Here is a 17,652-nt window from a genome sequence, read left to right on the forward strand (position 1 = left end):
ACGACCCAAATTGACAATTAATTGGGTACCATGGTGAGACTTTTCTCAAATAGAAGCGCGGCTGCAATTGAATGGCTCTCTGTTTTTGTGCTCTCATAAAATATTTTATTCAAATATGATATATATATATATATGTTTTTTAAGGTTAGAAAGTAAATTGGTTTACATATTTACCATTTTAGCAAGTGCAATGCCCTGCAGCGTTTGGTCTTTAAATGTCAATATTGTAAATTATTTTGTTACCCTTTGGAAGGTGACTAGAAATATTCCAAAGCCAACGTCTATTTATAATCCCATCTCTCAGTTTTTCCATATGGCTGATCTGTTTCAGCAATAATAATAATAATAATATTACTATTGTCACAAAGGATCAGAAGATCAAATTCATGTCAGGAACAGGAACCTCTGCCTCCTCCTCCTCCTCCTCATCAGCTTTGGTAATTTTCTTGTATGCTGCTGCTTCTTTCTGCTGCATATTCGGGTTTGGCGGTATTGGCATAGCAGAAGCTCAAGCTCCTACTTCTCAACCTCAAGCCACCACTGATCCATCTGAAGGTCCCTTATCATCTCCTCTTAATTATAAGGATTTTATCTCTTTCAAGAAGAGCTAAAGAGTTTTTTGATTGAAAATGAACTTTATTCATGAAAAAAAAATCATAGTACAAATAGTATCGTAACTCGAATGCAAATAAGGTGCCCTTCTTAAAACCTCGCTTTGAAAATGGTCTTCAACGATTCACTAGTATATAAATTTATACATGCATGCATCGATGGTGGTTGTATAATTAGATTGCATCTGCAATGGATCCATAAAAGGAAGGAAAATAGTAGTTCAGTAAAAATTCGTGCAAAGAACTAGTTGTTATGGCATGTTGATCACAAGAATTTACACTAAAAATGCTTAACAAGCTATTTTCCTTCTATTTTCTTCTTCTAATGGATTAAATTACAAACTAGCCTTCACTTTCTATATCTATTATTGAACTGCATGACTTCTTTAATTAGTTCAAGGAAATAATAGTATAGATATATAAAAGAGACTTGTAATTATACTTTTTATGTGTGGCTAATTTAGAGTTTTAGTTTTAAATTGTAGATTCTGTCAAATTAATTCATCAAATTATTCGATGTTGTAATATGTAACCAGTAAGGGTATTTTTATCTCTATAAAACAAATTTCGTCTATTATTCTTAATATTTAAGATTTTAGAAATTTGAAAAGAATAACCTTTTTAAATTTCCTACCACAAGATTTTTAGCCTTTTCTTTCAAGATTTAGAAATATAACAATGCAAAAGACCCACAAGTGTAGTGATTTAGAGCAATTGCTCTCTCAGACAAGGTTTTGGATTCGAACCCTAACATTTGAAAAAAGAAAAAGAAATATAATCACTATTTATATATATATATAAAAAAAAAAAGGAATATAACCACTCTTTCTCAAACTCTCATTGAGTGACTAAAATTCTTTAAAAAAAAAAGAAGAAGAGAGAGCTAGAACTCTAACACGTCCAAAATTTGGTTACTTTTTAAAATTTCCTTTTAGAATTGTAGAATTTAATTGCTAATTACACAAACCTATATGAGTGAAATTATAAAAATTGAAATGCCTGAAATACCAAAATGAAACAAACGTCGTCAAGATAGGGGTAAAAATGTGCTTTGACCTGCTTTTTTGTGACCAGAACCAAGTTCCAAAAATGTCTATCCTGTTATTTTGTTCATATGGTATTGATGCATAAAGCAATTCATTGTAATTGGCGGTGCAGTGAGAGCTTTAAACTCAATCTTTGCGCAATGGAAGATTTCGGCCAATCAACAGCAATGGAACACCACCGGCGACCCTTGCAGTGGAGCGGCCATAGACTCCACCGCCTTCGGCGACGAGGATTACAACCCCTTCATCAAATGCGACTGTTCTTTCGACAGCAACTCCACTTGCCACATTACCCAACTGTAAGTCTCTTTTTACGCCAATGACATTCTGAAAGAGCTTCACTTTCTCTATCTTCAAAATCACACCTTTCATTGTTTGCATAACTGCATTTGCAGGAAAGTTTATTCTTTGGATGTTGTTGGTGTAATCCCAGATGAGCTCTGGACTTTGACTTTTCTCTTCGATCTGTATGCTTTCTAATTAGCACTGCCATTGATTAGTTTGTGTAATTTGCTAAATGCTCAAGTTGTCATTTTTAAGTTTCCTCCATTTTCTTACAGGAATTTGGCTCAGAATTACTTGACAGGACCTCTCTCTGCATCCATCGGAAATCTGACTAGCATGCAATACTTGTGAGGCCATCTGAATATTATTTGAGAAACTGATTCCACCCATCATAAATTTTTGTTTTTGTTCTTTTTAATTTTTTGGTGTTCATGATGATTATCTCAATTTTGATTTTAATTTCTAGGACCCTTGGAATTAATGCATTATCAGGCGAGCTACCGAAGGAACTTGGAAATCTCACTGATTTGAGAACATTGTAAGTTTTATTGTTTTTGTGTTCTGCATATGAAAATATTCCCCTGCCACACAGTCCATTACCCTACAAAATTGGACATGAAGTAAACCCCTACCATCTGAGCTACAAAATTAGTGTCTTTACGCTCAATTCAAGCATGTACCTGCTGTCTTATACTTGGTTCCTGTACTTAATCTTGATTATCTGAACCTCTAAACGACAATATTAATGGAAATTTTTTGATTGATGACTTGTCAATTTTGTAGCGCTTTTGGAGCAAACAACTTTTCTGGTCCTCTGCCATCTGAGCTAGGGAGTTTATCAAAACTAAAAGAGATGTAAGTTTGATATGCTGTTCATTTCCTTTTTCTGTATGCAGTGCAAAATTCCAATAATCTTTTCAGGATATGGTAGCAGGACTTGGAATTTTTTTTCACAATGTGAATATTTTCTACCAAGACAAGGTTCTCTGGACGCAACAGGGCCTCTTCATTTATAAAAGCAAAAACCTAGTTGCACCCAAATATTCATTTTTCCAAGTTAAAGTGAATGTATAACAATAGAATCGTCCTAACGGGTATGATACCTCCATTCTTAGAGCTGGGGATATCATTTCTTTTGATAATTACTTTATTACAATATTCTATTGTTAGTTTTCCACATTCATCTGTTCTTTACTGATGGCTTAGCATCTATTAACTCTCGATTGATAAAAGACGTACGATAGGAATAAATTTATGATATTTCATTATTGTTTACCTTGGCAGTTACTTTGATAGTTCTGGAGTTAGTGGCGAAATTCCATCAACATTTGCTAATCTGCAAAACTTGGAAATAGTGTAAGAACTTTAAAAAAAATGTTTATGATAAAAAAGCTTTTATTAATAATAGGAAAAATTATTACTTTAGTATATATTAGAGGAATTCATTTGTTTGTTGCAGTTGGGCATCGGACACTGAGCTGACTGGCAGGATACCTGACTTCATAGGAAATTGGTCAAAGCTTTCTGTCTTGTAAGATAATCTAAATAAGTGCTTTTCTATTTCCATGCAGTTGCAGTTAAGTGATAATAGGTTAAGTCTTTAGTTAGATTTGGTAAGCTCAATGTTTTTTTGAGAAAAATCAATCACTTCTATATTTCACTAATTCTTAGCGAAATATTTTCTTAGGAGGTTTCAAGGAAACTCTTTTGAAGGTCCTATACCAGTTACATTTTCCAAGCTGACTTCTCTGACAGAGCTGTGAGTATCTAGTTCTACTCATCACTTTTTGGTTATTTATGCGTATATAAAGCTAACTATCTCATGTTTGATATGACAATAGGAGAATTAGTGATTTATCCAATGTCAATGGGAGCTCATCTCTTGGATTTATTAAGGATATGAAGTCTCTCAGTATTTTGTAAGGAAAATATTTCTTGCTTGCATTTGAATCTATTATAAATTTATACAACTAGATCGTACTTCTATTTTCTAGTTTGTTTTCCTTCTGAATCTAATATGATAACTTGGTTGCATATCCTGCAGAGTGCTGAGGAATAACAATATTTCGGATTCAATTCCTTCCAACATTGGAGAATACCAAAGTTTGTCTCAGCTGTAAGTTTTTTTTTGGTGAGCATACATGGGAAAACCCAAGGTGCTCAACCTGGAACTTTTTTTTTTTTTTTTAAAGTACTGTCCTGTACCATATCCTAAATGCAACCTTTTCCTCTTTTATAAAATAATTGAATTTAATATATTTGAGGTTTACTAATATTACCATGAGGGTATTCAATTTTACCAGTTTTAGTTCATCAACATGATGGTTCTTGTTTTATAAGAATTTTAAGGACTAGCTGCTTTTGTCTTAATGGACGTAACTGAGTTATTCTTTTTTCGCCCCAGGGATTTGAGCTTCAACAATTTAACTGGACAGATACCAGACTCGCTGTTTAACTTGAGTTTGCTCTCTATTCTGTAATATATCATTGGCTCATAATTATTTTATACTCCTTTTGAATGTAAGCTTAAAGTATTGAGGCTTGTATTTCTGTCTTCATAATCAGGTTTCTTGGAAACAATAAGTTGAACGGTACCCTGCCTGAATCTAAAAGTTCGTCTCTTCTCAACATGTAAGTATATCAGCCTATTTGCTTTGAGCATCACTGTAATGCATTAAACTGGAGTTTTCTATATGTTTACATTTGATAATGTCATACCTGTGTGGATGAATGGAATGCACTTACTTTGGGTTTATCTGAACTGTACAGTATGAGCTTCTACATGAACTTGAAGGATTTTGAATGCCCAACTTTTCTTCTTCCAAGTTTTTTTTAGTGAACCTCTACTAGATGCTAAAGGTCGACTTTGAGTTGGAGATTTATACTAAATACCTAGAACTAAGCAACCAACTTCAGGGAAGTACAGATTTATATGCAATAAGCTACAATAAGTCATGAACAAATTTTGCTCACCACTAGAGTCATTTCACCTAGGCTACTTTGTAACAATTTTAGTAATCTCAAATTGTTTTAAAGTTTTTCTTCCTGCAAGTTGATTTGGAGACCATTCCTAGTTCTGCAGTCTTTTCTGTCAGTCATATTTTTTGTCCTCAAGACATGGTTACCCATTCTTGCAAAGCAAAGCTTTTTTAGGTTCATGAGGAAGCACAGAGAAGTTGAGGTTTTATATTCAAATTAATATGCCGCATATATCACAATATATGTATGAAAATAATGATCACAGTATTGTTATGTTAATTGTATGAACTATGTATTTGATGTTTTTCTCATGATATGCATGCAGAGATTTATCTTACAATAATCTACTGGGGAGCTTTCCTTCATGGGTCAACGAACAAAAGTTACAGCTGTATGTTCTTGATATTTCACTATATACTTGGCCTTTTCTATTTCTATTCGTTATATAAATTTTTTATTTTAGCTAAAAGGTTTTTAGTTTAATAACTTTGTTTACTCTTCGTATATAGCAATTGCCAGGTCTTTAGTGCATTCTCTCCAACAGCCATACATATTTTGTTTTTGCAGGATGGGCTTGCTTACACGATTTAGTTGAAACTAACACTGCGAGTTTTTTGCGTGTACTTTGTTTGCAGTAACTTAGTCGCCAACAACTTCAGCATAGAAAGTTCAAACAGCAGGTGATTCTTTGGATCTGCGGCTCACTTAGTGTTTTGAACATTTTTTATAATGGATGTGACAGTTGCATGTCACTTTTAGAATGTATATGTGTCATTGTTTGATTCTAGTTGAAGTTACTAGTGTAACGCAACAGTCTCAGGCTTCATCTGAATGGGTGCACTACTAACTTGGATCCTGAATTGAATCCCTCGTCGGTTCTGTACTCAGGATCCTGCTATCACACAACAAGGTCAATCTATTGATATAATGATGCAATGGGACCTAAAAAGGTTAGGTGGCAACTTTTACCGAAACGGGCAATTATGTCATATTGCAGCTCGTTTACTGAATCCTCATGTCATGGAAAGCACCTAGAATTCTGGAGTTAGGAAAATCATTTGTCTTCTCACTTGAAGATAATTTCCTATTATTAGGGTAGTTGTATTTTAATTAGAATTAGTCATTAGGTGCTCAAATAACCATTTTAGTTCTTATCTCTTTCTCTATTCCTTTTTGTCTTTTTTCCCTAGGTGGATTGCACGGCTGGGGACTGAGAGTTTATTTCTTGTTATCCAACAAATAATTGACATATTCTAAGTGTTTTTTTCTTCTGTTTTTTTTTTTTATGTATTTCAGTGCTCTACCTTCAGGGTTGAATTGCCTTCAACAGAACTTTCCTTGCAATCGTGGCACTGGACTCTGTAAGTATAGTCAGAGCTTAGCTTCTTTCTGTGGTTATTGGAGTAGAATTCCTCCAAGCAGGATATGTGTTACAATGAAATTTTGCTAAAATGTATCACCAATCAACGATCACATTATTTGGTAGTAATATGACCAGGAGTGTACATCATAAGAAAAGAAGAGAGTAATAGCAAAATAAATCACAGGGCGCAATATTTAGTCCTATTGGTCTATTTTTTGGGGCAATTTTCTCGTCATGCCAGAAGTGTTGCTCTGTGAAATCCGATTCTTAAGAATGCCCAATTATGTAAAAATGTTAGAAGAATTAGGACTGAATCAGATCTCTCTGAGGATCCAATTGGGTGTAGGACTGACATTGGGTAGTGTCGTTTGTTAACTTATATTTTGTTTTTAAGTTTGTGATTTACATGGAGAATGAGTATGCCTGTACAAACTATTATCCTTTCATTGCCTGAATCTGAACATACTGTGATATGTACCTCTTTTGTATCTTTATGCAGATTATAACTTGGGGATTAAATGTGGTGGTCCTCAGATTACATCTTCCAATGGCATTGTGTATGAGAATGAAAATCAGACCCTTGGTCCAGCTACATATTTTGTGACTGGCACAAACAAATGGGGAGTTAGCAATGTTGGATATTTCACTTCGACCAACAATCCTCAATATACAAGTTTCTCTTTATCTCAATTCAAAAATACTTTAGATTCTGAGATATTCCAGACTGCAAGGCTTTCAGCTTCATCACTTAGATACTATGGCTTGGGGCTTGAGAACGGTAACTACACTCTGACCCTTCAATTTGCAGAAACAGCTATCCTAGATTCTACTACATGGAAAAGTCTTGGAAGACGTGTATTTGATATTTATATCCAGGTCTGTATCATCTCAAGGAAACTTTTTGCTTGTTTGAATTCATAAAGTTGAAAATTATTTGGTCGTGACTTGGGATTGTCATGGTTTCAAAGAAAACATTTTAACTGAAGCAATTACTTTAAGTGTGTATAACAAATTTAATTCCCCCGTTTCATCTCTCTCTCTCTCTCTCTCTCTCTCTCTCTCTCTGTTTTCAGGGCAACCTGTTTCTAAAGGATTTTGATATACGGAAGGAGGCAGGTGCATCTTTCCAAGCCGTACAGAAGGAGTACACGGCTCAGGTTTCAGAGAACTACCTAGAAATTCATCTCTTTTGGGCTGGAAAGGGGACTTGCTGCATACCTGGGCAGGGTACATATGGACCTTTTATTTCAGCCATCAGTGCTACACCAGGTAATATGATGTTCAAATTTCAGATATGATTTAGGAAGTTTAGCTTCTAATGTTTTCCCAAAGTGGTGCCATGCTGTTGACTACAGAGCTTTTCTACAGATTTCATACCTACTGTCAGTAACAACCCCACAACTAGTAAGAAGAATAGGACTGGGCTGATTGTAGGAATCATTGTTGGTGGTGGAGTTTTAATTCTGATGGTGGCCACTTTCTATATTTTCCAAAGAAGAAAAAGGACTAACACAATGGACGATGAAGGTAAATTGTTACTTCTGTGGTTTATCAATGCAAGTTTGACTCAAAAGTGTCTGACGATTGATGCAAGAGAAAAAAAAAAAAAATTCTACTTTGGGCATCAATATCACTCTGTAGTTACAAAAATTTAAACTCTAACTCTTGTGTTCTAAATGTGATTCAATATTGTCATTGGGCAAGCCATCTGCGCTTCCCGTACTTAAGAAAGAATGAGCTGCATTTTCGGGTGGCCCCTCATATGTTCCAAAAAACATAAATGAAAAAATATCCATGAGTATCTATAAGTAAATCCCTTTTACATGTTCCTTGCTGTAAAGCTTATAAGCTACTAAAGCAGATGCAAACTTGAAAAAAAAAATGCAAAAAGAAGCAAACTTATTGCTGGATAAACAGGCTCACAAATATAACAGTTGTTATGCTAAATTTGCAGAGCTGTTAGGGATAGATATCGGGCCACTCACTTTCAGCTTTTCGGAACTGAAGTCAGCTACAAATGACTTTAATCCAGCTAATAAGCTTGGGGAGGGAGGATTTGGACCTGTCTATAAGGTAAGTTATTATTCTAAACGACATTTGGCTGCACCCATGTTAGTGCCTCAGTTTTTACTAATTGATACAAGCATAGAACTGTGACGTCTATCACATATGCCTGGATGTAAACCATACCCTCTTGAACCATCATACGTTTTCATCCTCTTTTCTGATTTCGTTTTTCTAAAATTTTCTTCTTATGTCCCTGTTAAAAATGGTCGCCATACTTTTTATGGGCTGGCACTGGCAGCAGTGTACTTCTTACTATGAGACCATGTGTCGTGATTGGTAAGATGCCAGCTGTTGCAATTCCAGTAAAAGAAATTAGCCTTATATGTAGAAGTGTGTATGCCTGTCCAAACCATCAAACTCATTAGCTGCTCAAGTTTCATTTTCACTCAAGGATATTGATAATATATTAATTTCTCTAAACATTAATGAATTTTGTTAACAGGGAACACTTAATGATGGAAGAGTAATTGCTGTGAAGCAATTGTCTGCAGCATCCCATCAAGGAAAGAGCCAGTTTGTAACTGAGATTGCCACTATCTCTGCTGTGCAACACAATAACCTAGTGGATTTGTATGGATTCTGCGTCGAGGGAGATAAGCGACTCCTTGTTTATGAGTATCTAGAGAACAACAGTCTTGATCAAGCATTATTTGGTATGAGAATAGCATTATTACTGTTTCATGTAGAATATAAAAGATTATAAAGATTTATAATAATGGCTTGTATGAAGCAGGAAAAAGAAGTTTGAATCTTGATTGGTCAACACGTTTTGATATATGCTTGGGCGTCGCAAGAGGTTTAACTTATCTTCATGAGGAATCAAGGCTTCGGATTGTGCACAGAGATGTGAAGGTCAGTAATATCCTGCTTGACTCTAATCTCATCCCCAAAATATCAGATTTTGGTTTAGCCAAGCTTTATGATGATAAAAAGACCCACATCAGTACCCGGGTTGCAGGAACAGTGTAAGCTCTTAGCTCTTAAAGATTTAGTCACCTTACTTATGTTTTCAGATATAGCTCTTCATTTCCTGTTTTGTCTTATAAATATGTTATGTTGATAAGTAGTACACGTTCTTGTCAATGATGCAGTGGGTATCTTGCCCCGGAATATGCCATGCGTGGACACCTTACAGAGAAGAGTGACGTCTTTTCGTTTGGTGTTGTGGCCCTAGAAACTGTCAGTGGTAGGCCAAATTCTGACCCGAGTTTGGATGAAGAAAAGATTTATCTTCTTGAATGGGTAAGAAATTGTCACTTCTAACACTTTTTGGACCAATACAGCTCACTCCATTTCTTAATGCACTTTCATGGTCTTACTTCTTAGGCTTGGTACTTGCATGAAACCAAACGTGAAGTTGAACTAGTGGACTCCAGATTATCCGAATTCAACGAGGAAGAAGTAAAACGAGTAATTGCTATAGCATTTTTGTGCACTCAAGCATCACCATTGCTACGACCATCGATGTCCCGTGTGGTGGGAATGCTTTCAGGAGATATCGAAGTGGCGACTGTAACCTCAAAGCCTGGTTACTTGACTGACTGGAAATTTGATGACATAAGTGGTATAAACAGTATGACTATCGATATGTCAACTAAAGGAACTGATTCTAGCGTTTACAACTCATCGGCAAGTACAACCGTGGTGGGGGATACAAGTCAATTACCTGCAAAGGCCACTCAACCCATAATTTACAATACTGTTCGCAATGGCAAGTGAGAATTTTGATGGACTTGAAGAAAGAGGTACAGCAATAGTGATTGAGTTTTTTTCTTTATTGTTTTTCTTGGGAGAGGGAGGAATGAATATACACATAATTTTTAATTATTGTTCATATATGTAGTTATATGTATAAAAAAAATTCTTATTCATTGTCTTTATATCTTATTCTTTATGTTTTTTGGTTGGACATTTTGTTAGAATGATTGTGATGTTTGGAACCTTTTCTATTGCTAAGATAAATTGGAGCTTTCCAAATTTCCTAAAAAAAAGGAATATCTGGTTTCTGAACCGCATTGTTTATGTGGCTTATTATTAATATCAATGGCTTTTTCCAAGCAATCATTGAAGGTGAAATCAAGGAAGAAACAAAGAGAACCATAAACATGGTACAAGACAAGGGCAATAAACCCTGATCTGGACAATGACAGAGGTTCCATATGAGTTACTTAGCAAGCACACATGTGAAGGTGATGCATCATGCATATGCATGGACACCCAGCTGGACATGACATTGACATTGACATTGAGACAACAATCCAAGGCCCACTGTATTTAGGCATATCATGATAAGTTTAGGAAGACAGTGATAAGCCATTTAAGCTAGGGTAGCTAGTCCAACAAATGCAATAAATAACTTATTATTGAACATGTTCCCAGAAATCCCCAAATTACTCACTACTGATGCTATACATAAGCATCAACATTATCAATTTATCATAATTTCAGAAGTTAATTAATTGGGATGGACTCCAAAAGTATATGCATATATATATATATATCAGTCTCATTCTATTGAGGGAACTCTCAAATAATTTTATTTGATGTCCTTTAGGGTCCTTTACAAATATTTTTTCAACAATCCAAACCATTTATTTTTTAAGTCTACATTCATAGATCATCCTTGCAAAAAATTAGACAAATTAGAAACCGTTTCAATATCCAATTGTGTCTTACAAAATCAATGAACACGATGTTTCAAGAAAATACTAAAATAATTCAATTGAGTGGTCAAATGATATCAGATTCAAATGATTCTTTGTAAAGATGATCTTTGAATGAATATATACCAAATAGACGGTATGGATTAGTGAAATACAATGTTGAGTGGGCTCTATAAAGATGTCCCTCAAATAAAATCTGAGGGATCTCTCAGTAGAAACTCTCTCTCTATCTATATAAACATATATATTCTCATAATTTCAGAAGTTATGGCCTCTGAGATTCTCTCTCTCTCTCTCTCTCTCTCTCTCTCTCTCCAACATAAGAAACAATGGCAAATGAGTTAAGAACTCCACTAACTCAAAGCAAAGGATCCAGCTTCTTGAAAGCTTGCTTTAATGGAACAAATGCTTTCCTGGGTAAGCAGTATATTTAAATTTGTTTCACTCTCATGTTACTGTGTTTCTATTTTGGAGGACTTTACAATTTATTTACCCTTGTTTGATTAATTTTTCAGGTGCTGGTCTTGTAACACTTCCTTATGCCCTCTCAAGGGGAGGGTGGCTAAGCTTGGTGCTCTTGTTTCTAATTTCCATTATCACCTTCTACACAGCCATCTTGCTAAAGAAATGCATGGATTCTGATCCATCAATTACAAGCTACCTTGACATTGCTGAGCGTGCCTTTGGTAAAACAGCCAGAATCATAGTCTTAATTATTTTGAGCACAGAATTGTACCTGGTTGCCGTAGGCCTCATAATATTAGAAAGTGATAGCTTGTATAAGCTGTTTCCGAAATTCAGGATCAAGCTCGGGTCGTTGTTAATCTGTGGTAGACAGTCATTTGTGTTAGTTACAGCTTTGATCATCTTGCCCACAATGCTGATCACTGAGATGAGCATATTGTCCTATGTTTCGGCCACTGGAGTGTTCTGTTGCCTTATCATTGTTGGCTCCATTGTGTGTGTTGGTGCATTTGGAGGTGTTGGGTTTCATGCAAGTGGAGACTTGTTAAATGTGGGGGGCCTTCCTACCGCTGTGAGCTTGTATATTTTTTGCTTTGCAGGACATGCAATCACCCCTTCAATATACATTTCTATGCGAGATAAAAATCAGTTCAGCAAGGTATGCAGGATATAGACAAAATAATTTCCAGTATGAAACAGAGATTACAAATATGTATGTGTTATGTATGTATATGGATGTAACGATAAGGAATTCGTAAAATTTACGGGCATGGAAGGGGTTTCGGTAGTTAATCCAAAGTCCATTTGGTGATTAGTGCGAAGGGTTTGATTTTGAGCCATCCTTTGATTTCAAAACTGGAACAGAACCCCATTGAGCCAAACAAAAGGACTGTGGTTTGGTCTTTGCAAAATTTGCATATGTCTACTTTAAAACCGGCCTATATAGTGTAATGTTCTTTTGTCAGACGAATGTTAATGTTGTGCGCATAAAGATTTGATAATATGATAGGCATTTTACTTCAATTACTTTTAATAACCTAATCCTTTGTTGATTGATATGCAGGTTGTGTTCTTTAGCTTTCTACTCGTAACCATCACTTGCATGGTAACCGCAGTCACCGGCTATCTTATGTATGGAGACGGTGTCGAATTACAGATCACTTTGAATCTACCAACAACAGAAGTGAGTGCAAGAGTTGCAATATACACCATTCTACTTATTCCAATCGCAAAATATGCGTTGATGGTAACCCCAGTAGCTAATGCCATTGAAGGTGGACTTCCAGAAGATTACAAAAATTGGAGATCTGTTAAACTGCTTATAAGGATGGCATTACTAGTCAGCTCCACAGTGGTAGCCTATGTTTTCCCCTACTATGAGACCCTCATGGCGATTGTCGGCTCGCTATTTACTGTTTCGGTTTCCTTCATTCTCCCCTGCATGTGCTATCTCAAGCTTTCTGCTTGCTATAGGAGCGGGAACTACAAGCTATTAGGCAGTGTAGGAATAATTGCATTTGGAACTTTAGTAGGTGTCTTAGGGACTTACTCATCGATTGTAGAACTTGTTCAAGAGTATTGAATAATTGTATTGAACTTCAGTCTACCAAGAAATTTCTTGTCTTATGAGAATATACAATTAGTTTCTCATCATCTCAATTCAAAAGTACCTTTGATTTCTGGTTTCTGAACCGCATTGTTTATGTACCTTATTATAAATGTGGGTTTTTTTTTTTATCACTAGTGTCCATGAATTTTTTCTAAATTTTTATTTTAGTTTTCAAAATTCTCAAATCAATCAATGTGGTCCTTCATCCGATTAAATTTCATCACGTGGCCAACTTTAAAGATGTATTTTCATCAAATATCTCATCCACTTAATATACCGCGTTAAATGGGTATTTCCATCAAAACCCTGTAAATATTAATGGCTTTTCCAAGCAATCAATAAGGTGAATTCAAGGAAGATACAGAGAGCACATAAACTATAAAACCTGGTCCATACCAAACAGAGACTTGTATACCTTGTCTCTACGTATTTCCCATTGCTTGAATATGGTTACCATTATTGCTTTCTCTCTGTCTTTTCCTCCTAATTCAACTACTCTGAAATGGTTAGTTTCCTTTTGGGATTTGAGTAGATTGCAGATGCAACATTCAGCAAAGAAAATACCATAGTCTCCAATTAGGATTGGCTGCTTTCAAGCTGAATGAACTGATCCCAGCAAGTACAAAAGTAAACTTGGAAAAGTTCAGGCTAAAACTAAAGTATACAGTCTAGCAAAAGAGAACTCTTCCTAAAAACAAAGCTAACTCTAGCAAAAGTCTTGTAACTCAAGTGATTAAAAACATTTACCCTTATACCCAAGTTACGTTTGAATATCACTTGTATGCAAAATGAAAAAGAAAAAAGCAACCCCATTAAGCAATAATTGATGGCGGGCGGTCCCCATTTTACCAATCACCTCTCTGTCCCCTATATAATTGCATGACACCAGTCCAGTTACTTAACTCCTCATATAACAGAGTTAACTTTTAATAAAATTAAAATAGAAAACTAGAAATTCAGGAAAAAGGAAAAAAGAAAGCCCAACAGCCATAATTAATCCTTGTGGCTTTGGGCACCCTGCCGTTGCATATTGCAACCCCAGTAGCTGGTGGTATATTGAGCCGACAATGGCCGTGATAGTCACCCCAGTAGCTGATGCCATTGAAAGTGGACTTTCAGAAAGACTACAAGAATTGGAGACCTGTTAAACTGCTTATACGGATGGCATTACTGGTCATCTCCACTATGATAGCCTATGTCTTCCCCTACTATGAGACCCTCACGGCGATTGTCGGCTCAATATTTACTGTTTCGGTTTCGTTCATTATCCCATGCATGTGCTATCTCAAGCTTTCTGCTTGCTATAGGAGCTGGAACTACGAGCTATTAGGCATTGTAGGACTAATTGTATTTGGAGCTTTAGCAGGTGTCTTAGGGACTTATTCATCTATTGTAGAATTTGCTCTAGGAGCTGGAAGTACATGCTATTAGGCATTGTAGGACTAATTGTATTTGGAACTTTAGCAGGTGCCTTTGGGACTTATTCATCTATATTTCAATTGGGTACTAGCTAGAACGTAGTGGTTAAGTACCGATTGATTCACTTGCTTATCAATTTGGGCAAAGTTTGGTTTCTCTCAAGGTTTCCATTGAGTTGTGCTCTTATTTGGAAGCCTCATATTCATCCTTGGATTTGGATCTGTGGTGATTTTTGAGTGCATTGCAATGAATTAAGATTTGGGCTTCCCTGTGCAGATGAATTTTGTTTGCTCTCATATTTATCGGGAAGGTAATTATGTCGCATATATGTTAGCAAATTTTAAATCGTGCCTAATACTGGTGGGATTCCTTACCTTCGTGGGCTCTACCGCTTATGGTAAAGATTTAGTGAATTTTTCCATGTTTTGCTTTCGTTGATTTTGTGTGTTTAGTTTGATCCCACCCTTGGGTTGGTTTTGTTGCCGAGTTTGGTAAGTTATCCCCTGTTGTTTACTTCTTCTTTTTAATAATTTTCTCCTCGTAGGTTCCAATAAAAAAGAAAGACCAGATGTGATGCTTCAACTTGTTTGACTTGTTGGCCATCAAACTTGAAGTGTTTGCTGAGGCATTTTGCCTCTTTTAAAGCATTGAGGTTAATTTTAAAATGGGATCAAACTAATTAATGATCATCAATCGCAGTAAGCTTATAATGAATCCAAGAACAACATACAAATTATAAAGAACATGCCAAGGCCAACAACATAAGCAGTCATCCAAATTTGCTTCATAACTATGTCATAGTAAATTCCCCAAATTACAAATAAGCAGAACAAAACATTCTGCAGTCAATTTGCTTCCAATTTATCCCACCACCAATTCTTTGAAAGAATCCAAAATCTTCTGGCAAAACCCATCCAACCCAAAATAGAACATGAATCTGAGAACCAACTAATCCAATCCCAAAATCTACCCCATTTGTCAAACTCCTAGTTACATAAAATAGCCCTTGTGATAACAAGCACAAAGCAAGACACTGTGAAGAAAAACAAAGTCACAAAGTCCCTAGCGGACCACTTCCTCACCTCTTTAGCTTCAACTCTCAAACTCTTGGCCCTCCTAAGCGCATCAACTTCCTTCAACAAATCAAATTCCAAACCCTTCTTCTTCAACTCCTCGATACACTTGCCCAGAAGATTTTTATCCTCTTTCTCTCTCTCCAGAAGCTTCTCCAAGTGACCTTCCATGTCAGTCTTGTACCTTATGGCCCAAATGATCCCCAGAGAGAAGCAGAGAGAACAGAGTGACGGGATCCAAGACCGGCGGCATGCAAACCCATGTGGGTCCCTCGAGGAGGAACTGAAGAGAAGGATGAGAGCTGTGGAGTGGAAGAGGAAGAAGAATATGAAGAGCATTGTGATCTCTTTGCGAACCGAGTCGATTTGGTTCTCTTTCAGAGAGACCCTGTTGAGGATTAGCTCTTCTTCTTTCAGCCATTGCTTAAGCAGAAGCTTGTGGCTTGGAGACTCTGCGATTTGGTGAAGAGGGTGCCATGATTTTGGCTCCATGATTGACTGGTTTGCGTTCTCGTCGGCCATGGATTTGTATAGATAAAGAGAGTGAGAGTTGGGGTTGAGTTGTGTTTTTTTTTGAAACGGTCGCGAGGTTTTCAAGTCTTATAACGGTCGAACTTTGAATATTTTGAATGCTTTATTTCCAAAATTGCCCCAAGCGTATGCAGGTATTCACGAGATCGCGAGCTGTTGTAACGGCTAGGAATTTTTCTGATTATCAGACATATGACCTCTGAAATTCCATGTTTGTCCCCTTGCGGTGGCAAGCTCCAACGGTCATTATGAATTAAATAAGTGCCCTAATATTCTTTGCATGTTAATTTTTTTTTTTTTTTTTTAAGGTTATCTCGAATAACATTCATGTTGTGAAAACTTAAATACAAGTAGCTTGATATGATCATTAAATTTTGTCTGAAAATAAAGAAAATTTTCATTTTCAATAAGAAGCCATGGAAAATTCATTAGTCATGCTGAGTACTTAGATTCTCTCCTTGGCAAAATTGTTTTTGTATTAAAATATCTCCCATCTATCTAACCATTGAAAGTTATTAAATGATACGTCAACATATTACTTCATTGAGATTTTGAAATATCTCTTTTATCACAATTAACGATGATTCTTATATGTATTTGTGAATCTATCTCTCTCATCACGTGACTTATTAAAGAGCGTGTATAACTAATAACACCCAAAAATCTCTTCAGTTGAGAATAAGGCGCTCGTAGGCATGCCATATTGCTCATGTGGCAAAGGTTTTTATTTATTTCAACCCAAGAAATGGTATGATTGAAGTCAAACTTTGATCATGCCGGTAGTAAAATGATAAACTCTCACCAGAGATAGACTCTAGTGGCTCACGTGGGACAACCCACACCAAATAGTGACCCATTGGTGAGGTCCATAAAGCCATTCTCAAAAGTATGGGGCCTTCTATAATGACAAATTCCAAAACTGCAAATTTCCAATCAAATCTAGCAAATGGGTTTGAAGTGGAGCCCAGAATAGAGATGTATTGAGTAAATCATATATTATAATTGGTATACAATATTTTCCTTTTGGAACCAACAATAATTTTACTAAGTGAAGCCCCAAAAGAACTACAATTTAGTTGTGTATGATTGTTACATAAGATTTCATGGTTGACTTGACGATCACAGCCGTCCATTTCTTTAGATCTTCTATCAATATCATCTCACCGGTCTCGAAAATCATTGTAATATGAGCCATTTGAATGATTATATGCAGAGGTCTCCTGAAACTGCAGATGAACCAAGTTCCTGCCTTCATGAAAGATTTTGGCTTTCTCTATGGCCAAGAACACATAAAGTGAAGCCAAGAGAAATACAGTAAGAATAAGTAGATATCTAGATGCATTGAAGAAAATGCTATAGGCAGCTAAAGAAAAATAATACATAGAGCCTGCCCTTTTGCTTGGAGAGGGAGAGAGAGAAAAATGCCTGAGAAATATGTTCTGTGCACTAAGGTTAATATAGTGGAAGATGTTATATAATTTATTAACGAAACGCAGACCCCAAAAGTTGACAGGCAACAAGTGTGAGGCTGCCCCTGTAAG

General features: G+C 36.1%; 3 protein-coding genes across 4 annotated transcripts; 2 read left to right on the forward strand and 1 right to left on the reverse strand.

The window, feature by feature from the left end:
• The first annotated feature begins 2,078 nt into the window (after positions 1–2,078).
• LOC117626345 (probable LRR receptor-like serine/threonine-protein kinase At1g56140) lies at positions 2,079–10,194 on the forward strand. Of its 2 annotated transcripts, XM_034358015.1 has the most exons (21): positions 2,079–2,124; positions 2,218–2,289; positions 2,409–2,480; positions 2,726–2,797; positions 3,227–3,298; positions 3,402–3,473; positions 3,630–3,701; positions 3,784–3,861; positions 3,987–4,058; positions 4,347–4,418; positions 4,508–4,573; positions 5,247–5,312; positions 5,557–5,601; positions 6,218–6,282; positions 6,784–7,160; positions 7,358–7,553; positions 8,239–8,357; positions 8,794–9,004; positions 9,085–9,316; positions 9,443–9,593; positions 9,678–10,194. In XM_034358015.1, the coding sequence occupies exons 2-21, from the start codon at positions 2,279–2,281 to the stop codon at positions 10,068–10,070; spliced, it is 2,514 nt and encodes an 837-aa protein (XP_034213906.1). In that variant the 5' UTR covers positions 2,079–2,124; positions 2,218–2,278; the 3' UTR covers positions 10,071–10,194. The 2 variants fall into 2 exon arrangements, with proteins under 2 accessions (XP_034213906.1, XP_034213907.1); XM_034358016.1 differs by lacking the exons at positions 2,079–2,124; positions 2,218–2,289; positions 2,409–2,480; ... (4 more) ...; positions 3,784–3,861; positions 3,987–4,058 and adding an exon at positions 7,653–7,811 and having other exon boundaries at positions 4,075–4,418; positions 9,678–10,190.
• Positions 10,195–11,316: 1,122 nt separating this feature from the next.
• On the forward strand, positions 11,317–13,070 carry LOC117626173 (amino acid transporter AVT1I-like). The gene is made up of 3 exons (XM_034357824.1): positions 11,317–11,431; positions 11,530–12,137; positions 12,543–13,070. The coding sequence occupies exons 1-3, from the start codon at positions 11,344–11,346 to the stop codon at positions 13,059–13,061; spliced, it is 1,215 nt and encodes a 404-aa protein (XP_034213715.1). The 5' UTR covers positions 11,317–11,343; the 3' UTR covers positions 13,062–13,070.
• A 2,199-nt stretch (positions 13,071–15,269) lies between these two features.
• LOC117625817 lies at positions 15,270–16,149 on the reverse strand. The gene has a single exon (XM_034357384.1). The coding sequence runs from the start codon at positions 16,100–16,102 to the stop codon at positions 15,494–15,496; it is 609 nt and encodes a 202-aa protein (XP_034213275.1). The 5' UTR covers positions 16,103–16,149; the 3' UTR covers positions 15,270–15,493.
• Between the last annotated feature and the right edge of the window lie 1,503 nt (positions 16,150–17,652).

This window comes from Prunus dulcis, chromosome 4 (assembly GCF_902201215.1).
Source record: "Prunus dulcis chromosome 4, ALMONDv2, whole genome shotgun sequence".
Classification (NCBI taxonomy): domain Eukaryota; kingdom Viridiplantae; phylum Streptophyta; class Magnoliopsida; order Rosales; family Rosaceae; genus Prunus; species Prunus dulcis.